General features: G+C 36.6%; 1 protein-coding gene across 1 annotated transcript in view; it reads left to right on the forward strand.

Moving 5' to 3' along the window:
• Window positions 1-24,798, forward strand: part of STPG2 (sperm tail PG-rich repeat containing 2) — a 626,162-nt gene that overhangs the window by 33,162 nt on the left and 568,202 nt on the right. Inside the window, exons 5-6 of the mRNA XM_027544018.1 lie at window positions 2,713-2,825; window positions 7,481-7,592. Coding sequence (XP_027399819.1) covers window positions 2,713-2,825; window positions 7,481-7,592 — 225 coding nt within the window. The remainder of the gene's footprint in view (window positions 1-2,712; window positions 2,826-7,480; window positions 7,593-24,798) is intronic.

Below are 24,798 nucleotides of genomic sequence, written 5' to 3' on the forward strand. Positions count from 1 at the left end.
AGGCACTTTAGTCTCTTGCCAGATGGTGCTCTCTGCTGGGCATTTCTGCCCATGTACTCCATCACAGTGAAAGCTGCATGATGAGCTGAGGTGAAGTCAGGTGATAATGCTCTTCTCTCTGTGTTATACTCTAATAGCTAGAAGGGTCTAAAAGTAGCACTGCTTTTTACCAGTGTTTTAATGAAATAGATCTTTTAGATTTTTATCATAGTCCTTTTGCACTCCACAGAACACAGGCATAAATCCGTTGGGGGATTGTGTTGTAGAAGGCAAATTCAGTCAACGGAAAAGACTACGAAGTAGTAAGCATTGCCACTCTTGATTTTCTTACTGGATGTGGATTATCATGATTAGCTGCTTCCCATAGGATTAGTTTTTGCATTTACCTTCTGGTTGATTTGTTCTGTTGATTTGAATGTCACTGGACATTCCAAAATATGTCTGAATCTTATATGGACATAGCTAGTAACTCCCTGTTTCTATACCCTCAGCTCCAACATCCTCTACCACCCCAAGAAAGGAGACTTACTGTAATTCAGTTTCTGTCTCAGATTACCGTCTGTGATGAAAGAATCAACAAAGGTTCCATTTCATTTTATTCAAACATCAAAGTTCTGTCAGATGGTGTTTGCCTCTGTTTAATTGTTTAAGGTCAGGTGGGTGTAAAAGGAAAAGTTTAGTTTTATTGATTTTTGTATTTTATAGTATTTGAGGGCTAGTTGTTAGTGGTGAGTTCTAGGAAATAAAAGATGTTTTCGCATAGTAGGAAATCTTAGTGCTGTAGCAGCTTATTTTTGAATTTTGTTGTGGCACCTTTCTGGAGTGATGCCTGTCTAACTAGGAAGTCTGTCTTTGTTAGGGCCTAATGGCAGTGCTTCCAGTTTATTTCCAACCATCTGTGGCAGGAATGGAATGGGTTTTAGCATTCTTCCTTCACTTCACGTAATGGCACTGGTACAAGTAAATCTCGAAGGTTATTAGTAGTTTTGAGAATTACTCTGTACTCACTACCCATGAGTCTGTCCTTACCTCTAGTATCTATCTTGCTGGGAATATTAATAGGGTTCAGCTGAGGTTTCTTTCACATGCAGCGAGGTCTTTTTCTGGTTCTAGTCTCTGCTGTGCTGTATTTTCCAGAAATTCCTTGGAGTGGAATGTGAATGTGAATGATACCTTCTCTTAGTTTCTGAAGGAAAAAAAAAGTGAAATTCTTTCAGTTGTGTCCAACTCTTTGCGACTATACTGTCCTTGGAATTCTCCATGCCAGAATACTGGAGTGGATAGCCATTCCCTTCTCCAGGGGATCTTCCCAATGTAGGGATGGAACCCAGGTCTCCCGCATTGCAGGTGGATTCTTTACCAGCACTGATAATTTGAATCTATTTTACACTCTTCTTTTGAGGCTCTGACGGGAATCTGATTCAATTCACCAGTCGGAACTAGAATTTTGTCTTCTTAACATTTAATCGCTATTTATTTAATTAATATTGCTTATAATGGTAATTGAGAGAGATTGGTTCCACTGTTTGAGAATAGCAGTGATCACCTAGAACAACTGGCATGCTGTTTTATGCAGTTAAACTACAAATTTATGTTACTGGGATTTTATTCATTGTATTTGTATATTGTTTTAATAATCCATGCCTATTTTAAAGCTGTATTTTTACAAATATGAATTAAAAGTGAAATAGACTAGAGTTTAACTTTACATCAGTTAAAAAAATAAGATTTTATAAATTTTTTAAATGATTTTTAATGTTTTTACTCAATATAAGAGAATTCTTATAAGAAACACTACTGTTCTTATTTCATATTATATTATTAGTGTCTAATGAAAGCAGGTGTTTTTAACTTCTCTGAAACAAAATCTTCAGTGAGTCATGCTTAATTTTTTTTATATTTATTTATTTATAAATAATATATATTATATATATATAAAATAAATAAATATATGTATTTATTATAGTGGATGTGAAGGAAGATGATTGCTGATTTCTTAAGTCACAAATGACTTCTTTGGTGTTAAAGTACTGATCCTGATCTCAAATAGTAACTATAAAATGAATTGAGTTTAATTTTTGTCGTGTATTTGTTACTATATGAAAATTTTATGTGAATATCTTATAACTTAAATATCAAGTAATTAGACATTATCTAGTATCTGTTGGTGATGTTTGAATTCTAATTTAATTTCTATTTAATTAAGTCATCTGTGTTAGACTTTCCCTAAAGCATGCAATTCTGCCCTTCCTCCCTGATTTAAATGGTAAGGAGCTGATTTTCATTACCCTTAAGGATTTAGGTTGTTGAGTGTACTGCCTAGAGCAAAGCTGTTCGTATTGGTTGAGGTTATGATGGAGAAGGAAATGGCAACCCACTCCAGTATTCTTGCCTGGAGAATTCTGTGGACAGAGGAGTCTGGCGGGCTACAGTCCAGGGGGTCGTAAATAGTCAGACACAACTGAGCAGCTTTCACTTTCATGCTAAGCTAGAGGTCCTTCTCTGGGAATCCTGGTTGACTTAGGAGTGGAATAGGATACAGCGATAACTTAGGTTATCTAAGTTATCATGATAACCTATATCAGAGAAGATTCTAGCATTTACCAGGGGAAACTCATTGACTAAGGCTATCCTTGCTTTAGACTTGAGTAAAATTAAACTTTGTTTCATGATTTATATAAACTATCTCTCATCCTCCCTTTTTTTTAAAAGGATTTTTCCAATGCAACTTTGAAATACAAGGGGATACATTTTGGCAACTCTTTGGGAAGACTCCAATTACCTATAACGTCAGGGCCTGGTCCTGGAAAGTATGATATAACCCAGTAAGTAAAAAAATAGTATACTTTTACTGTAGATTTTACTAATAATTTAGACTAGGTTATGCTGTTATGAAAGGAAAAATCAGTATAAAAGACTTAAAGAAATGTTATACTTTAGGCTAACCTATGTGAAAACTATTGCTTTTTCAGTCTGCCAGATCCTGTGCTACCTGTTTTACATGTATTAACTCATTTAATATTTGCAAGTCTCTGTGTAGTTTCTATTGTTACATCTATTTATTAGTGAAAAATGAGTCAGAGAATAAATAACATATTTAATATAATGTAGCTATTCAGTGGCAGAACTTGATATATAGCCCATGTGTCTAAGTACTAAAATATGCTGTCTTTAATTACAAGATAGACAAAAGTTCAGGAAAAATATAAAAATAGGTGACCCCAGGATTCTGTATCTTGTTCCTGGCTCTGGTGTCCATTCTTCTGACTAATGATAGATTGAGAAGGCATTCTCACTTTGAGTCAGAGCCATAACATTAGGTTGAAGGTAATATTTACAAAGTCTAACTAGGAAATACATTTCTTGTAAAATAACTGTCTTTATTTTTTTCCTACTCTTAGACACAAGTATGGTCTTAGATATGAGTCCATGGAGGGCAAAATTGACTAATAAATACGATGTTCTCAGAAGCTATAACTGCTTTCCATGGTTTAGTTTTTTTTTTTTAATAGGTTCCAGCTTATGTGCCTGATCCTTTCTCTCTCATACAATGAATTTTCTCACAGGAAGTCCCACAATGATTACCTGCAGTTAATTTGCTGGATACATTCAGATGCACGTGTATACCAGCAGTGGACATAGCTTAGACTCTTGCTTAAACTCCCCTGCTGCTGTGCATTCATTGAACAGACATTGTTTGAATTCTTGCTATAACCTAGTAATGAACTTAGTAACTGAGAATAAAAAGAATAAAACATGGTCCTTGTTTTGGGGAATTTATACCCTGTTCTATTGTCCTTTTCTTTTTTCACTTTCCTAGTATGGGAGATATACCATGTATTTTTATTTTTTAGTAGTTACACTAGAAACTTAACATGAATAAATTTAACACGTATACACAGATTGCTGCTGCTAAGTCAATTCAGTCGTATCTGACTCTGCGACCCCATAGATGGCAGCCCACTAGGCTCCTCTGTCCCTGGGATTCTCCAGGCAAGAATACTGAAGTGGGTTGCTGTTTCCTTCTCCAATGCATGAAAGTGAAAAGTGAAAGTGAAGTTGCTCAGTCATGCCCGACTCTTAGCGACCCCATAGACTGCAGCCTACAAGGCTACTCCATCCATGGGATTTTCCAGGCAAGAGTACTGGAGTGGGTTGCCATTGCCTTCTCCGATATACAGCAATGGGATCTAAATTTAATCTTTGTCATTCCAAATAAAACAAAGTCTGTCGAATGCTCTTAATGGTGCTCATTTCCTTGACATAATACTTCTGTTAGTACTTTACTCTTTCTTCTTTCAGTTTGACTGCTTGATTCCCTATCTGTCTGCCTGTCTATCAGTTTTATTGAGGTTTTGTTAACATTCGGTAAAATTAACCCTTTTTTAGGGTATGTAGTTCTGTGATGGTTGTTTTCCATCCATTTCACTACACATCTAACTGAGTACCTCAGGCATGACCAGTATTCTAATTATGTTGCTCTAATTTTGCTTGCTATTTTCTTTATAGCAGTCACTTTTACTTCTCTCGCCCTGTCCTGCTCCCATTCTCATCCTAGTTTTTAAATGTTACTTTCTTTTTTATCTTTGTTATTTGTCTTGTTTCTTCTTTTTCTTCTGTTTGCGTTTTCCCTTTGCTAGTAGGAATATATCCATATAGATTGCACTCCTAACTGCTTCAGACAGTTCATCATTTCCATAATTTGTCTACTCTTTGATTTGCTGCCTTCACTGTATCTTTTATTTGGACTTGTCTTGGTTCCTTCTGGTAGTCAGTATTTTCTACCATTTTTTCTTTATTACTTCTTGTTTATTGATTGAGTCATAACTACTCTGGGAGATTTGATATGGTATAAAAATGGAAGTACTTGCTGGATGGGAGGGGAGTTTGGGGGAGCATAGATATGTGTAGTTACACTAGAAGTATAGTATAATTATACTTCTCAATCCTCATCCCAATTCCCAAGAAGGCTAGTACTAAATATTGTGCTAACCATCGGACAGTGGCATTCATCTCCTGTGCTAGTAAGGTCAAGCTTAAAATCTTGAATGCTTGGCTTCAGCATTATGCGAACCAAGAACTTCCAGATGATGAAGCTGGGTTTAGAAAAGGAAGAGGAACCAGAGATCAAATTGCCAACATTTGCTGTATCACAGGGAAAACTAGGGAATTCCAGAAAAACAGCTACCTCTGTTTCATTGACTCTGCCAAAACCTTTAACTATGTGGATCATAATAAACTGTGGAAAGATCTTAAAGAGATTGGAATACCAGACCATCTTACCTGTCTCCTGAGAAACCTATATGCGGGTCAAAAGGCAACAGTTAGAACCCTGTATGGAACAGCTGATTGGTTCAAGATTGAGAAAGGAGTATGACAGGGCTGTCTGCTGTCACCCTGTTTGTTTAATTTATATGCTGAGCATATCCTGAGAAATGCTGGGCTGGATGAGTTACAAACTGGAATCAAGATAGGTGGGAGAAACATCAACAACCTCAGATATGCGGATTATACCACTCTAATGGCAGAAAGCAAAGAAGAGCTAAGCGCCTCTTGATGAGGATGATGGAGGAGAGAGAAAGATCTGGCTTAAAAATAAATATTAAAAAAACTAAGATCATGGCATCCAGCCCCATTACTGCATGGCAAATAGAGGGGGAAAAGGTGGAAATCGTGACAGATTTCTTCTTGGGCTCCAAAAATCACTGCGGATAGTGACTGCAGCCATGAAATCAGAAGACGTTTGCTTCTTGGCAGGAAAGCTATGACAAACCTAGACATTGTGTTGAAAAGCAGAGGCATTACTGTGCCGACAAAGGTCTGTAAAGTCAAAGCTATCATTTTCCCATTGGTCACATACACTGTGAGAGCTGGACTGTAAAGAAGGTGGGGTGCCTAAGAACAGATGCCTTTGAACTGTGGTGCTGGACAAGACTCCTGAGAGTCCCTTGGACAGCAGAGGATAAAACCAGTCAATCTTAATGGAAATCAACCTTGAATACTCATTGGCAGGACTGATGCTGAAGCTGAAACTCCAGGATTTTGGTCATCTGATGCCAACAGTTGACTCATTGGGAAAGTTCCTGATGCTGGGAAAGATTGAGGGCAGAAAGAGAAGAGGGTGTCAGAGGATGAGATGGCTGGATGGCATCACCAATGCAGTGGACATGAATTTGGGTAACTTTGGGAGATGGTGAGGGACAAAGAGGCCTGGCATGCTGTAGTCTATGGGGTCACATGGAGTCGGACACGACTGGGCAACTGAACAAGAAGAAGATACATGTAGATGTATGGTTGAGTCCCTTTGCTGTTCACCTGAAACTATCACATTGTTAATCAGCCATACTCCAATACAAAACAAAAAGTTTAAAAAATGGAAATATTTGACTATTCTAAATGGAAAGATAGGCCTATAGTTTTTTTTTTTTTTAATTTGGGAAACAGACCTAAATGATATGTGACTCTTTTGATATCCCTAATATAAATATTTTTATCCGTAAAACTATATGAGGTTTTGAAAATGTTTGTTGAATTTCGTGTAAAAAAAAAATCAACGAAGTCAGCCTTTAATAGTGAACTGAGATGTTCTATGCATTGTTTAACTCATAGTAATGTGTAAACAAAAAATTATGTAACCTAAGCATTTGTTTTTCTATTATCTGTTTTACAATCTGCTTATGTTCAACATAGCTCATTGGAAATGTTTAATGTGAAACTGTTTCCCCAGAATTCTGTTTAAGAATTAGAAAAAATGTATGCCACCAAACACTTCACATATAATTATCTGCTCTAATCATTACAACCATGAGGATTGGTTATTAATATTTCTAATTACAGAAGAAGAGTCAAATCTGAAGTTTAGAGAAGTTAGGCGATTTGTGCAAGGTCACGTAGCTAGTAGGTAGCAATCTTAGGATTCACATCAGGCTGTCTGACTCCAGAGCTGTTACTCCTTGCTTACTTGGTTTATTATTCTCACTTGAGGTTGTGTAAATTTCAGGGAAAATAAGCTTCCTTTTCATTTTCAAAGATTTCTTTATGCCTTTTTTTCTGATTGTTATGTGATATAAGTAGCATTAATTGTTTTTCCCTTGGGACTTCTCCAATGGCTCAGCAGGTAGAGAATCTGCCTGCAATGCAGGAGACACAGGAGGCACAGGTTCAATCCCTGGGTCAGGAAGATCCCCTGGAGGAGGGCATGGCAACCCACTCCAGTATTCTTGCCTGGAGAATTCCATGGTCAGAGGAGCCTGGCAGGCTACAGTCCATAGGGTTGCAAGGAGTTGGACATGACTAAAGTGACTTAGCACTTACTAAGGATATATTGGCTTAACAACACCCAGATGTGTTTATCATCAATAACATGATCTTACGGAATACTTTTTAAGCAGGAAATGTTGGTGTAAAAATATTCTTTTAGCTTATATAGACATTTATATATTTGAAATTGAGAATAAATTTTTTTTCTTGGTTTTTAAAGGAAAAAGTCACCTCGTTATGAAAACGTGAACATCAAGAAAGATCAACAGCAAAATAGTTGCTCAAATCTCCGACGACTTTATGAAGTAAAAATATTGAAGGAGGAAAAAGAGGTACGTTAAAAATTAACCATTTCATCCGCTTTCTAGATTTTAAGATAATTAAATCTTAAAACAAAGTTAGAGTACTCTTGAATGTACTGTGCTTGGTAGGTAGTTGTCATTCAGTGAATTTTGTGGAAGGAAATGCTGCTGCTGCTGCTGCGTCACTTCAGTCCTGTCTGACTCTGTGCGACCCCATAGACGGCAGCCCACCAGGCCCCGCCGTCCCTGGGATTCTCCAGGCAAGAACACTGGAGTGGGTTGCCATTTCCTTCTCCAATGCATGAAAGTGAAAAGTGAAAGTGAAGGCGCTCAGTCGTGTCCGACTCCCAGCGACCCCATGGACTGCAGCCTGCCAGGCTTCTCCGTCCATGTGGAAGGAACTAAGGAACTGTATTTAAAATTTCCTTCAGGTGATCACTATTTCTGCTTGAGCACCTCTTGTGATTAAAAAACTCCATACCCGTGAGGTTTCTTGTTCCAGTAGTAGACTGCTCTGTTTCCTACAATTTCCTTCCTAAACTGACTTAAATTTACCTGCTTGCTGTCTTCTTAATTCTCCCTTTTCCTATGACTTCTTTTGAATCTGCCTTTAAATCTTTGCTCGTAAGGATAAATGTTCTAAATACCTTTGATTATTCTCAGTATTTAACTTCAAGATAACTTATCTTCCTTTGAGGTTATCTAGGGATCTTCAGTTTTTGACTTTTTCTCTCTTTAAAATATGAGATTGAGAACTAAGAATAATATTCTTGGTACAGTCCGAATAGTACATAGTTTTTATTTTCATTGTTCTAGGTAGATTATATTTATTAATATAAAACTCTAAATGCCATTAAATTTTTTTTTTTTTTGTAGCTATGCTTCAGTTTAATCATTTGGAACTTGTAGTGATAAAAACCTTGGATTTTTTGTAGTCACAGAAACCTTGGATTTTTTTAAAGTTTATATTTAAACTTAAAAACTTGAAGGTTTTAGGATAAACATTTCAAAGTGGATCCATTTAGAGTAAGGATAAATGATTCTCAATTGAGAAATCAGTGAGTATTTCAATAAGAATTTTCTCTGCACTTGATTTACTTGGTTTTCCCCTGAATATTGATCAGCAGTGAAAAATATTGCTTATAGAGTTATTATAAAAAGATATATTAACAGGGAAATATAATGCAGTTGTTTTCATAGAATAATAATTATAAATCTCAAACAAGATAAAAGAAGTGTTAATTTAGAATCATGAGAGAGATTGGTCTGTTATATTATAATGTGTTTGTCTGGTTTTAGTATTAAGGTAATGCTGACCTCATACAATGAGTTAAGAAGTATTCCTTCTACTTGTGTCCTCTGAAAGATACTGTAGAGAATTGGTATAATTTTTCCCCCTAAATGTTTGGTAGAATTTACCAGTGAACCCATCTGGGTCTGGTACTTTTAGTTTTGGAAGGCTGTCTTGATTTCTTTAATAGATTTAGACCTATTCAGTTTATCTGTTTCTTCTTATGAGAATTTGGCAGCTGAACCTTTTAAGGAAGTGGTTTATTTCATCTAGGTTATCAAATTTATGGGCATAGAGTTGTTCATAACACTCCTTTATTCTTCTAATGTATATGGGGTCTATACTTATGTCTCCCCCTTCATTTCTAATATTAGTGATTTATGTCCTCTCTCATTTTTCTTAGTTTGCCAGGTGAGAGGTTTATAAATTTTCATTGATTTTTTTCTCTAATTCTTAATTATAATTAATTCTTAATTTCTTTTCTTGGGTATTATTTTGGTATTTAATATTTTATTTTGTATTTGCTCTTTTAAAATTTTTTCCTAAGCTGGTAACTTAGATGCTCATATGTGTTTTCAGTGGTATAAATTTTCCTGAAAGAGCTGTTTATCCTGTATCTCACAACTTTTGATTGTTTCTGTATTCATTTTCATTTAGTTCAAAATATTTTAAAATTTCTCTTGGGATTTCTTCTTTGACCCATGTGTTATTCAGAATTGTGATGCTTAATCTCCATGTATTTTGTGAGTTTCCATTGATCTTTCTGTTTTTGGTTTCTAACTTAGTTCTACATGGTCTGGGAGCAGATGTCGTATAATTTCTAGTCTGTTAAATTTGTGAAAGTGTGTTTATGACTCAAAACGTGGTCTATCTTGGTAAATGTTCTGTGTGAGCTTGAGAAGAATGTATTCTGCTGTTGTTGGATGAAGTAGCATGTAGGTGTCAACTACATCTAGTTGACTGATGGTGTTACTGAGTTCAAGCATGTCCTTATGGATTTTATGCCCACTGGTCTGTCCACTTCTGAGAGAGGGTGCAGTCTCCAACTGTGATAGGGAATTCATGTATTTCTCCTTGCAATTCTATCAGTTTTTGCCTCATTTAGTTGATGCTCTGTTGTTAGGTGCCTACACCTTAATGATCATTACGTCTTTTTAGAGAACTGACCCCTTTACCATTATGTAATGACCTTCTTTATCCCTGATAATTATCTTTGCTTTGAAGTATACCCTTTCTGAATAAAGAGCTTTCTCTGGTGGCTCAGATGGTAATGAATCTGCCTGCAGTGCAGGTAGACCTGGGTTTGATCCCTAGGTTGGGAAGATCCCCCAGAGAAGAAAATGGCTACCCACACCAGTATTCTTGAATGGAAAATTCCATGGACAGAGGAGCCTGGTGGGCTACGGTCCATGGGGTCGCAAAGAGTTGGACACAACTGAACAACTAACACTTTCACTCTTGCTTTCTTTTGATTAGTATTTTGTATTAGTAGTATTGTGGTATATTGTCCTTTATCCATTTACTTTACATTTATATGCCTTTATATTTAAAGTGGGATTTTTGTAGACAAGGCTTACTATACAAGTATAGTGATATCTTTGATCCACTCTGAAAATCTGGCTTTTAATTAGTGCATTTAGATAGTTGACATGAATGATTATTGATATAGTGGAAGTAGTATACACTTCTGTTTTCTGTTTGCCCTTATTCTTTTTTTTTTTTTGCCTATGTTGCACAGCTTGTAAGATCTCAGGAACCTAGGCCATGGTTGTGAAAACCCAGAATCCTACCCACTAGGCCATCAAGGAGCTCCCACTTTATTGATATTTTTGTTGTACATTTTTTTCCCCTGCCTTTTGTGGCTTTAATTGAGTATTTTGTATGATTCCTTTTCTGTCCTTTCTTAGAATATAGCTTTACTTCGTTTTTGACTTTTTAAGTGTTAGTTCTAGTTTATAACTAATTCTAGTCAACTTTTAAATAATACTGCACTACTTCATGGGTAGTGTGAGTACCTTATAATTGAAAAAAAAATTCTGGTTTTTCCTTTCCATTGCTTGCATCATTGTTGTCATACATTTCACTTATATTTAAGCATACAGAAACATATGCATATGTGTGTGTGTGTATATATATATATACACACACATACATAATTGAATACATTGTTGCTATTATTTTGAGCAAAATAATTATTTGAGAAAAATAATAATGGCTCTGTTAGACCCATAAAGAATAATAAAAATAAAACTTTTTGTTTTACCTTTACTTATGCATGCTTCAATTCTCTTCCTTTATGCAGATTCAGATTTTGGACCTCTATTACTTTCCTTCTTTTTAAGAAACATAGCATTTCTTGTAAGGCAAGTCTACTAGCAACAAATTTCATCAATTTTTGTTTGTCTAAGAAAGTATTTCTCTTTCACTTTTAAAGGATAATTTCATAGGGTACAGAATTCTAGATTTTTTTTTTTCTTTCAACACTTTATTTCACCCTACTCTCTTCTTGCTTGCAAAGTTTCTTTGGAGAAGTCAAGTGTAATTTTTGTTCCCCTTTATGTAAGGTGTTTTTTTCCTCTGGCTTCTTCCAGGATTTTTTCTTTATCTAATTCTGTATTTTGAAGACAAAATGCCTAGGTATAGTTTTTTCAACAGTTATCCTTGTTTCGGGGACATTGGTGTTCTCTGAGCTTTCTAGATCTGTGGTTTGATGTCCAACATTAATTTGGGGAAATTCTTGGTCATTACTTTTTCGCATGTTTCTTATGTTCCCTTTTCTCTTTCTTCTTCTTCTAGTATTACCAGTTGTTATTGTTGTTTAGTCACTAAGACATGTCTGACTCTTTTGCAGTCCCATGGACTGTAGCCCACCAGGCTCCTCTGTCCATGGAATTCTCCAGGCAAGGTTACTGGAGTGGGTTGCCGTTTCCTTCTCCAGTGGGATCTTCCTGACCCAGGAATCTAACCCACGTCTCCTGTTTGGCAGATGGATTCTTTACCACTGAGTCACCTGGAAAGCCCAGTACTATCATGACACATATATAAAACCTTTGGAGGTGTCTCCCAGTGTTTGGATAGTCTGTTTTGATTTTTTTTTCCAGTTTTTGTTCTCTTTGCTACTTAGTTTTGGAGGTTTCTATTGATATATCCTCAAGGCTAGAGATTGTTTTTTCAGGTTTCTCCAGTTTACTGATAAACCTACAAAGGCATTTTTCACTTGTATTCTTGTTTCTGGTCTCTGACATTTATTTTTAAATTTTTCTTTTTCTTTTAGGATTTAATCTCCCTTCTTCCATTGCTTATCTATTCTTATATTCTGTCATTTTTGTCCTGTAATGGATAAATTAGCTTATTAATCATACATATTTTAAATTCCCAATCTGATTGATTCCACCATCTCTGCAGTGCCCGGTTCCCAGTTGTGTTGCTTACTACCTCTTCTAAAGGAGTTTTTGTTTTGTAATATTTGGTGTCATTTTTTCTTGATAATTGGATGTATTAGTTAGCTTGGGTTGCTATAGAAGAATGCCATAGATGCATGTCTTATAGGCAACAGAAATGTATTTCTTATAGTTCCATGAGGCTGAGAAGTCTAAGATGAAGGTGCCAGCAAATTCATTGCCTATTGAGGGTCTGTGTCCTACTCATAGACATCTTTTTGTTGTGTTTTTGCATAGTGGCAGGAACAAGGGAACTGTCTGGGATTTTTTTTTTTAATAAAGGCACTAATTTCATTCATGAGAGCTCTACCCTCATGAGTGAATCACTTCCCAGAGGCACTGCCTTCAAATACCATCACATTGGGAGAGTAGGTTTAAATGTGTATCTTTCAGGGACAAAAGCATTAAATCTCTAGCACTTGACATGATTTATCAGGTAAAGAAACTGATGAAAATATGCCTTTTGTAATGTAGTCTGGGGAAGGAGGAGTGTTCTACAATGCTATGACTAGGTCTTAGTCTTTTAGTGAGCCCGTGTCTCTGGACTGTGAACTTCACAAATGTTTCTCAGTGTTTTTCTCTCTCCTTAGCTGAAATAGAATGGCTAGTGGGGCCTGGAGTTGGGTAATTTCTTTATTTTGTGTGGAGGGCAAGACTGGATTTTTTTTCTTATACCAAGTTTACTAGATGTGAATAATAATGCAGCAGTTTAGACTGTGGTTAATGATATTCTCCTGAGAGCAGGCTTTGTTGAGATAAACAGAGTGTTCTGGTATATTTCAAAATGATTCCTTTCTCTCTGTCTCTGCCAGAAACTTAAGGGGATTTTACTCCAGTATTTACTGTGAGAATCTAAGTTGAGCTCCTGGAGTAGATGAAAATTGTGGGGTCCTCCTCTATGACTGAGACCCTGGAGTTTTTAACTTTCAGACTTGTCTGCATGGAGCCTCCAGCAATACATCAAATATAGTTCAGATTTTCCTGCCTTGGCAGTGGTTCCCACAGTGGTTTCTACGTGTAAGTTTCTGCTCTGGTAAGCTGGGACTTCTTGCGTTGGCTTGTCTGTCTCTCCAGTCTAGGGGGCAGCCATTTTGCCCTGGGTTCTCTGCTCTCTCATGGATTCAAGAAGAGTTTGATTTTTCATGCTGTTCAGGTTTTTACTTGTTGTCAGGGAAGAGTGTCAACATTAAAGTTTCTTACATGTGGGACTGGAGACTGGAAGTCAGGAAACAAGTTTTTTAAACATAAAATATTTTCTGGCAATGATATCAGCAAGATGGTGAACTAGGAGTCCCAACATTCTTTATTCCCCATAAAATAGTAACACTCAATAAACAACTATATCCTGATGAAAATAGCTCTGGGAAAGCTCTGCAATGAAGAAGCCACGGAGGCCTCAAGGAGCTTCAAAACTAAGGATGGTCACGTAGAAAATTGTAGAAGGCATTTTGCCTGCATGACGTCATCCCTCAGTCCATAGCTAAGTTATGAAAGACATATAGAATACTTAATCTAAAGTAAAAGTTCAATTATTAAGACAAAAGAAGAAAATCACATGAGAAAGGTGATTTTCCCCATGCATTTTTGTCTCTGTGCCTAGAAAAAGATCCCCTGGGAAAGGGAGTGGGTGTTCTCTTGGAGCTGGTCTGGTATAGGCACATCCCTGCTGCAGTGGTGCTGCCAGTGTCTGAGATAAGGCCACACAGAGAACTGGCACAGAGCCAGGGTCTTGGCTGTGCATGGTGGGTGGCGGATCCAGCCCTGAGTGGTGAGTAGCCGAGGCTGTGGCAGGTCCTTCTCCAAGGGAGGCATAGTAACATGAAATAGAGGCAGTTCCATCAGCTGGCTTCTACTAACTTTGTGTTTTGTTCTTGTTTCTCTTGGTATTGTTTATTTGAGATTTTTCTTGTTTCTAAGCTTGTATCACTGTAAGCTTCCCTGTTAGACCTGCTTTGGCTGCATCCCATAGGTTTTGGATTGTCGTTATGTTCGTTTTCATTTGTCTCTGCTGCTGCTGCTGCTGCTGCCGCTGCTAAGTCACTTCAGTTGTGTCCGACTCTGTGCGACCCCATAGACAGCAGCCCACTAGGCTCCCCCGTCCCTGGGATTCTCCCCAAGAACACTGGAGTGGGTTGCCATTTCTTTCTCCTAGGTATTTTAAGAAATTTCCTCTTTAATCTCTTCATCGATCCATTGGTGACTCATAACATACTGTTTGTGCTCTTTACAGTTTTTTTCTTATGCTGCTGCTAAGTCGCTTCAGTCGTGTCCGACTGTGCAACCCCATAGACGGCAGGCAGCCCACCAGGCTCCGCCGTCCCTGGGATTCTCCAGGCAAGAACACTGGAGTGGGTTGCCATTTCCTTCTCCAATGCATGAAAGTGAAAAGTGAAAGTGAAGTCGCTCAGTCGTATCCGACTCTTAGTGACCCCATGGACTGCAGCCTACCAGGCTCCTCCATCCATGGGATTTTCCAGGCAAAAGTACTGGAGTGGGGTGCCATATAGTTGATTTCTAATCTCATGGTGTTGTGGTCACAAAAGATGCCTGATTTGATTTCAGTTTTCTTAAATTTACCAAGGCTTGCTTTGTGGCTGACATTACTGCTTTAAATATTTTCTCTTTATCTTTAATTTTTGCCATTTTAATTGCAATCTGCCTTGGCCTGTTCCTCTTTGAGTTAATCCTGTATGGGCCCTTGGTGCTTCCTGGACTTTGATGTCTGTTTTCTTTCCCAGGTTAGGGAAGTTTTCAGTTATCATGTCTTCAATAGTTTCTCAGGCCCTTTCTCTCTCTCTTATTCTTCTAGGACCCCTATAATGCAAATATTAATGTGTTTGATGTTGTCCCAGAGGTCTTTTAAACCACCCTCATTTCTTTTCATTCTTTTTTTCTTTCTCCTTTTCAGTGGCAGTGATTTCTATTATTCTGTCTGATCCATTTCTCTGTATCATTTAGTCTCCTCTTAATTCCTTTTAGTGTATTTTTCATTTCAGTTATTGTGTTCTTCATCTCTGATTGTTCTTATATTTTCCAACTCTTTGTTAAACACTGTGTACCTGTTTTCTCAAATTCTTTGGTCATCTCTGCAATCATTACTCTGTAGTCTTTCTTGGTAGATTGCCTATTTCCACTTTACTTAGTTCTTCTTCTGGAATTTTATCTTGTTCCTTTCCCTGGAACATATTCATCACTGCCTCATTTTGTCTAGGTTGCAATTTTATTTTTATGTATTAGTTTTTCAATTTTATTTCTATGTATTTTTATGTACATTAGTTATGTTTCTCAACCTTGTAGAAGTGACCTTCTGTAGGGGATGTCTTATGTGTCTTAGCAGCACAGTCTCCTCTTATCACCCAAGCTATATGCTGGAGGGGTTCCTCATGTGAGGGCTGGTGTGTCCTTATTTGTAAGTGTTCGGGTAGGCTTTGCTGGCCCCTCGTCCAGTGGGTTGCCACGCCCCACCTTGTGTGGTAGCTACTGGCTGTTGTTTAGTGGAGTCTGGTCACCAGGTGGTTAGATTCAGGACCCTAGGGGACCCTGGGGCTAGTACTGCCTCAGTGGTGGGCAGTGTACGGTTCTGAAGACTCTGGGACTGTTGCCTGCCCACTGGTGGGTGATGCCTGTTCCTGGGGTTAGTGTCAGACTCTTGGCAGGCAGAAGTGTTCCTGGAGTCTGGCAGTAGGGCCCAGGGATCTCAGAGCTTGTTTCAGACTATTTGTGTGTTTGTGGGGGGTTCTTCACACAGTTGGGTGTGGGATCTGGACGGAGGAGCCTGGTGGGCTGCAGTCTGTGGGGCCGCTAAGAGTCAGACACGACTGAACGACTTCACTTTCACTTTTCACTTTCATGCATTGGAGAAGGAAATGGCAACCCACTCCAGTGTTCTTGCCTGGAGAACCCCAGGGACAGAGGAGCCTGGTGGGCTTCTGTCTATGGGGTCACACAGAGTCGGACACGACTGACATGACTTAGCAGCAGCAGCAGCAGCTCCAGGGGAGGCTCTCCAGGACTAGCAGGAAGCTCTGGCTCAGGCACTTACAGAATTACTGCTTTTTCTCTGGAGTCCACCTTGTCTCATGGTTCCTTCTTTATGACATTAGTTGTGGAAGATCTTCCCAGGCTTTTTCCTTGATGGTTGTTCTGAAGATAGTTGTGATTTTGGTGTTCTCATGAGAGGAGGTAAGCTCAAGATTTTTGTACTCCACTGTCTTGACCCAACCTCAAAATTTACTTCTTTTTAATTTAGAGGTTTGCTTTGTTGGAAAAAATAGCTTTATTCAGATATAATTCATGTGTAATATAATTATTTAAAGTATATAATTTCATGGTTTAGTATGTTCTCAGAGTTGTACAACTGTCACCACAATCAATTCTAGAATATTTTAATTCACCCTAATCATTTCCATCCCCCTCCAATCCTCTTAGCTCTAGGCAATCAATAATTTATTTTCTGGCTCTGTAGATTTGTTTCTCTGAACATTTCATACGTATGGAATCATACACATTTGTCTTTTATTGACTTCTTTCATTTGGCATAGTGTTTTCTAGGATGTAGCATGTATCAATGTTTTATTTCTTTTCATGGCTGAATAATAATACATTGTATGGAAATACCACATTTTGTTTATCCATTCATTAGTATACACACATTTGGGTCATAATCACTTTTTGGTTAAGAATAAAAGTAGTAAGTATAGCAATATGCTAAGTGAAAGCATAAGAAAAAAGCCATGAACATTTGTGTATGAGTCTTGTATGGACATATGTTTTCAATTCTTTTGGGTAGGTGTAGAATTGCTTTGTAATACTGTAATTCTAACTTTTTGTGGTACAAACAGGTGCACTATTTTATATTGTGACCACTAAAATATGAAGGTTCTAATTTCTTTCCACCATTGCAGCACTTGCTATAGTTTTTCTTTTTGATTATGGTCATTCTAGTGGATGTGAAGTGATATATTTTTGCATTTTTGATTTACATTTCCTAAACATTAATGGTGATGGACAGGGAGGCCTGGTGTGCTGCGATTCATGGGGTTGCAAAGAGTTGGACACGACTGAGCGACTGAACTGACTAAAACATTAATGATATTGAGTATCTTTTCATACACATATTGGTCACTTGTATATCTTCCTTAGAGTAATGTCTAACTAGACTTATCCCATTTAAAATTTTTATTGTCTTTTTGTTACTGACTTTTAGGAGTTCTGTTAATTTGATTTGTTTTTCTCTCAATTTATGATTAATTTGAATAACATATACAAGAAATAACTTATTTCTTGTATATGAAATCTTTTTAAAAATGTATTTATCTTATGTCCCCATTTAAACCATTATTCTTAGAGAACAGGGATCTTTCATTGTACTTTCTTTTTTTTTGTATTCCTATAGTTAGTGGAGTAAGATACATAATGTTTTTTGAATGAATGATTACAAATTTGAAAAATGTGCAGTTTTATTTTATTTTTTAACTTTACAATATTGTATTGGTTTTTGCCTTATATCAACATGAATCTGCCACAGGTATACATGTGTTCCCCATCCTGAACCCTCCTCCCTCCTCCCTCCCCGCACCTGCAGTTTTATTTTAAAATATGAATTTAGAGAAAGAATTCTAAGGTTTTCTCTTGCTTCCCATTTATAATATTGCCTTAGATGGATAAATTTTAAAGCAATAAAATAATTAGGCAAGTAAATGCTCTAATGTCTTTGGATGTAAATATTTTCTGATGGTACAGCAAAATACAATATATAATAATATGAATTGTTGTTGTTTGGTCGCTAAGTCATGTCACACTCTTTTGTGACCCCATAGACTGTAGCCCTCCTCTGTCCATGGGATTTCCCAGGTAAGAATACTAGAGTGGGTTGCCATTTCCTTCTGCAAGGGATCTTCTTGACCCAGTGATCGAACCCCCATCTCCTGCATTGGTAGGGGGATTCTTTACCACTAAGCCACCTGGGAAACCCAATAATATGAATATAACATGAATATAACATGAATATTCATAACTCAAATATAAATATGATAATATGAATGATTGTGATTTTTGTTTATTATATCCTTGGAATCTATTTAATTCGGTTGTATGCACAATATTATTACAATATATCTTTTGAATTTATTCTGGCATTTGACTCTACTGATAAATTCTGTTAAGAAATACAAATATATCTCTAATGGTTTTTTAATTCTGTGAATACCCTAAAAACACCTGAGTTGTACATTTTAATGGATAAATTATATAAGATATAATGCACAAAATTATATCTCAGTATGCTGGGAGGGATTGGGGGCAGGAGGAGAAGGGGACGACAGAGGATGAGATGGCTGGATGGCATCACTGACTCGATGGACGTGAGTCTGGGTGAACTCTGGGAGTTGGTGATGGACAGGGAGGCCAGGCACGCTACGATTCATGGAGTCACAAAGAGTTGGACACGACTGAGCAACTGAACTGAACTGAACTGATAGCTGATATATACATGAGAAAAGAAAAGAAATCCAAATATTAACTTTTATTCAACCTGAATGTTTTCCACAGGAATATGTCTTGCCTTTGGCAATGAAAATTCTTGTTAGTATTCTCTTTAATATTAACGAAGTCTTTAATATATATAAATACTTAAGTTATTTCTATTGAGATTCTTTGACTTGGTAATAAAAGACTTAAGAAATTTCTGTAAATAGCTCCTGATCAGTTAAAAATCTGAGTAAAATTTCACTGAAATGAAGTCACTCAGTCGTGTCCGACTCTTTGCAACACCATGGACTATAGCCTACTAGGCTCCTCTGTCCATGGGATTTTCCAGGCAAGAATACTGGAATGGGTGGCCATTTCTTTTTTCAAAATTTCACTAGGTGGCGCCAATAGTTTGAGTCTTTATTGACAGAAAACCTTGTTTATTTGTTAATTTCCCATATTCATTAAAATAAATGGTTAAAAATTATGTGGTATGAAAATTTGCCTTGTAGTTACCCTGAGCAAACCTAAATTGGAAGTTTTATTTGTTTGAAAGTTCTGTCAGATAGAAATAACTTGGAACCATATATTTTAAAATGTTATTTAAATTCTAGTTGCAGACTGAGTTATAGATTTTTCATTTCATTTATCTATCAATATATAAATTTATGAAAACTGTTAGAATTTTAAAGTTATTTTAAAGTTGTAATTAATAAACTTGGTTTTCCTATAGATTAGAATATACCTAAAAATAATATACTTGTCTGAAGTAAATATTAGGTAGAAACATCTACCTAAGATATTAAATAGAAATCTTCAAGTAGAAAGTTGTAGTTTGAAATAAGTAAAAATATGCTAAAAAGATTAATAACGACATAAGCGGCAGAAATAATATGTAGCCTTTTGTGACTACTTTTGAAGTCCATCATTACAATAATTCTAGTGATTTTCTTTTAGGGTGAATGGTTCCATATTTCTGACCCAAAATTTCACCTTTTCATTTTTCATTGCTAGCCTTTAATATTTATTAAACTACCTGATTAGTGGACATTATAACAGATACTTGGTAATTTATTGCAGCTAGCAGTATGTAGTGGTTATCTTGAAAGAAATGAACTTTGAGGATAAACATTTAGGAAGATTTGCAGAAAATTATTTTCTCCCCAAACACAAATTAATTGTTTGAATTATGGTTGCTGTATCTAGAAATCTGAGTGATCACTTTTCTTATTTTTTAAGATATCTTTTCTAAGTTTTAAGTTATGGATTTCAAAGAGAAAGAAAAGATGTCAAGAAAGGTTGGAGGAAAAGAGAATCATTAAAATATGAACTGAGAAAATTGTGTGAGAAAAGCAGTGAAGTTGAAGTTGGAAACATTTTTTTTTCCTATTGCTTAAACAGTGATTCAGTATCTTTTAAAAGAGCATCTTTCTTCAAGTGTAATTGTATAATAGTTTGTACTATTATTAGTGAGTTTTATATATACTGAAGTCATATTTGTGGTAAAAATGTAAGAACTATGTAAAATAAATAAAGCATTCTTAGATTTATTTGTATTTTAGTGGTAAAGAGTTCAGGTTTTAGAATCACACTGCAATTTCTTGCTCCATTACAACTAGTTGTGTGAGCTTGGGCAACTTACTTTGCCATTCTAAGCCTATATACTTTTCCTTCTAAATCTCTAATGCTATTGCTAATGCTAAGTCACTTCAGTCGTGTCCGACTCTGTGGGACCCCATAGACGGCAGCCCACCAGGCTCCGCCGTCCCTGGGATTCTCCAGGCAAGAATACTGGAGTGGGTTGCCATTTCCTTCTCCATCTAAATCTCTAAAGTATGAATAATAATATCTATAAAGACGTCATTGTGAAAATTCAGTGAAATGTGATCATACACACACACACTGCTTAATACAGTGTTTGGCATTTAATAATACCATGCTGTGGCTAGAAAGATGATGAATAGTACAAAGTTTTCTGAATCAAAGGACTTACACATTGATGGATGATACAAATATATAAAGAATTACAAAATGATATCCAAATAAGGTACAGTGAGACTTCAGAAGAGAAAGTCGTTGATTCTGCTTGGGGAATGACACAAGTCAGGAAAGAATTCTAAAATGTGTTTGTGTTTTGAGTAAAGAGTAGGTGTTTGTCAAATGGAGTAGAACATTATATGTAAAGAGGATGTGCAAAGCCATGAAGTTTCAAGCAAAGCAGTTTTTATCTGGGTGATAATGAACTAGTATATTTTAAATGGAAGATTCATGAACAGTTTTGTAATTTCAGGAAAATAGGACAGTAAGCTGTGAATCAAATGGATGGAATGTGGGGAAAGGGAGGACAGGAGAAGTCATGAGGTGATATGTAGTGATTCACATAGTGGATGGCTGTGTTGAGATAGTGAAATGAGAGGGTAGTGATATATACCTGGCTGTTAGCATTGATTTTTATCTGGTGGTTAATTTGATATGGGAAGATGACTGGCAAAGTTGAGGATGACATAGATTTCTCATTTAAAATGCTGGATAAATGGTGTTGTACAGAGAGAAAATATAGAAAGAAAGCTTACTACACTGTGTGTGTGTGTGTGTGTGTGTGTGTGTGTGTACATAATACTGGGGGATCACATTCTTTTATGCATCTATTTGTTATATAGGTAGAAATGTTTTGAAGATAGTAGAAAATTTAGAAAAATTTGGACTGGAGATTTAGGAATTAGTCTTTGGGTTAGTTATATAATCCATAAAAGGTGAGGATTGATTGATAGCATTTAATGGATAAATGGAGGAAAAGGGATTTAAGAAAGGAACTAGGAGGATTAAAAATGGTAGGGACAAAATATGGAGGAGTGATCTCACAGGAGCCAGATGAGGATTGTGTTTCAAGAAAGTAGCTGCCACCTGTCTTATATACTTTGGATAAGTTAACAAAGATAAGAACTGAAAATAGTCCCCTGAACTTTGCAGAATTTTGAGATCAGTGGTTGCTTTAGTAAAGCATTTCTGATGGATTGGGTTGAAGATAGCAGGCTGGTGGTAGATTGAAGAATAGATCGATGGGAAAAAATAGGGTCCTGTGAATGTGTCTAAAATGAAAGGCAAAGATAAGCTTTTATCCAGTTTTTTTTGTTCCCTAAAGGAAAGTTCCCTATAATTATCTGCATATGATATTTACTTTTTGTTAATTTAGGATTATTTCCAATATAAAAGCTAGCTTAATGATTTTAAATAACCTGATAATAATTAGGTTATTAATATTTTAATTTAAGAAGCATTTATAGAAGTGAATATTGTATGCTTAGCATTACACTAGTTGCCTTAGGGCTTTGGAAGGTTAAGAAAAAAGAAGTTTATTTTTTATTTGCCTTTGGAGACACAAGTTATGTAGAAGAAACAATTAGAGAAAAATATATGGTATTCCGTCTAACATTTGCTGAATGAATGAATGACATTAATCTATGAAGGCTGAAAACAGGGTGTGTGTGAAATATGGGGATATACAGAGTGTTGTTGTGTAGTCGCTAAGTCATGTCTGACTCTTTTGTGACCCCATGGGCTGTAGCCCACCAGGCTTCTCTGTCCATGGGATTTTCCAAGCAAGAATACTTGAGTTGGGTGCCATTTCCTTCTCCAGGGATATACGGAGTGAGATGGGCCTTAATACTTCTTATCTTGATATGCAAAACTGTTACAATCTGACCCTTTACTATTCTAACTGCACATATCATAATTCTTCTACATGCATTCAGGACTTTAGTCATATTGAACTGTCCCCTCAGCCACTACCTATCTCCCTCTGCATAAACTAGTCTTTTCCCTACAGTGCTCCCTTTCTCTTCATGCAGCTGACTCCCAGTCATCAGTGAGATTCTTCTCCTAGTTATCTATGCATACCTCAATCATGGCATTTATCATACTATATTATAATTGTCTGTTTCTGCCAAACCATGCCATTCTTGAGGGATTACATCTTATTGAATTTAAATCCCTAACATATTGTAGATGAAAAGAATTATTGAATGAAGGAAAAAAATCATGTTAAACTATCTCTTAAATGAAATACTGGAGAACAGATCGATGGAGAGTAAGCAGATGAGGACATTTTGAGTAGAAATAGAAAACATAACATTTGTTTAGCTGGCAGACTAGTCTAAATGAGATTGTTTTAGTGAGTACTGAGAGAGCTCTAAAGATGGAAATAATGGAGGGCTTTAATGCAAGCTGGAAATGTCCAGATTCCACATAAATTGTAATAGTCATTCTTAAGCAGGAAGATGTAGAAAAGTTTTTCAGGTTGTTTATTCTGATAGTTGTATATTTTACAGACTCCCCTTTTCAAATCTAATCTGTTCCTAAAAACATGTTGGATAGCAAATACTTGGGTAGCAGGAACGTGTGTTTTGCTATTTTATGTGACAAAAAATATTACAACCAACCCTGCAAAATTGTACCTCAATTTCCCAAAACACTTTTAAACAGCTGTATAACAGTCACACAAGAATTTCAGCAAGGTATTTAAAACACCAGTTACCTAATTAAGGAAAAAAAAGCATTTATTGAGAACATTGATATGTGTGTGTGCAGTAGACAATAATACTGTTCTATATCAAATATTACTTTTTAATTTGAAAAAGCCTATTCTGTATTGTAAATAAATAGTATAATAGTATGTTATAGGTACTAAAAATATCTAAATTTTCTGGGTTGATTGTATCCTTAGCCACCTGGCAAAAGCACAATCTGGGACCAGTGAAGTGCTAAGCTTGAGGAGCATGGGAATGGTGGGAGGGAGTGGGAATGTGCTAAGTACAGTAAGGTGCTCTAAACCAAACAGTAGTGATCACATTAGGCTAAGAGCTGAGATAGACTGCAGACTGCTCTTCACTGTCAGCCTATGTTTGTGCAGGGTACTTTTTTTGCTGGCATACATCTTCAGATTCATAAAAAATTCCTATTTAAGTATTGAATTTGGGGTAAGATATTTGGCATGTCATTATTTAAATATTTGCTTTCAGGTAGTGAAAGTTTGAATAGTGATGTAGAACCTGTTTCATTGGGTTCTTTTATTTATTATTATTTATTTATATTAATTGGAGGCTAATTACTTTAAAATATTGTATTGGTTTTGCCATACTTCAACATGAATCTGCCATGGGTGTACACGTGTTCCCCATCCTGAACCCCCCTCCCACCTCCCTCCCCATACCATCCCTCTGGGTCATCCCAGTGCACCAGCCTCAAGCATCCTGTATCATGCATTGAACCTGGACTGGCAATTCATTTCATATATGATATTATACCTGTTTCAGTGCCATTCTCCCAAATCATCCCACCCTCTCCCTCTCCCACAGAGTCCAAAAGACTGTTCTCTACATCTGTGTCTCTTTTGCTGTCTCGCATACAGGGTTATCGTTACATCTTTCTAAATTCCATATATGCGTTAGTATACTGTATTAGTGTTTTTCTTTCTGGCTTACTTCACTCTGTATAATCAGCTCCAGTTTCATCCACCTCATTAGAACTGATTCAAATGTATTCTTTTTAATGGCTGTATAATACTCCATTGTGTATATGTACCATGGCTTTCTTATCCATTCATCTGCTGATGGACATCTAGGTTGCTTCCATGTCCTGGCTATTATAAACCGTGCTGCGATGAATATTGGGGTCTATGTGTCTCTTTCAATTCTGATTTCCTCAGTGTGTATGCCCAGCAGTGGGATTGCTAAGTTGTATGGCAGTTCTATTTCCAGTTTTTTAAGGAATCTCCATACTGTTCTCCATAGTGGCTGTACTAGTTTGCATTCCCACCAACAGTGTAAGAGGGTTCCCTTTTCTCCACACCCTATCCAGTATTTATTGCTTGTAGACTTTTGGATCACAGCCATTCTGACTGGCATGAAATGGTACCTCATTGTGGTTTTGATTTGCATTTCTCTGATAATGAGTGATGTTGAGCATCTTTTCATGTGTTTGTTAGCCATCTGTATGTCTTCTTTGGATGAATGTCTATTTAGTTCTTTGGCCCATTTTT

The sequence above is a fragment of the Bos indicus x Bos taurus genome, chromosome 6, assembly GCF_003369695.1.
Source record: "Bos indicus x Bos taurus breed Angus x Brahman F1 hybrid chromosome 6, Bos_hybrid_MaternalHap_v2.0, whole genome shotgun sequence".
Lineage (NCBI taxonomy): Eukaryota > Metazoa > Chordata > Mammalia > Artiodactyla > Bovidae > Bos > Bos indicus x Bos taurus.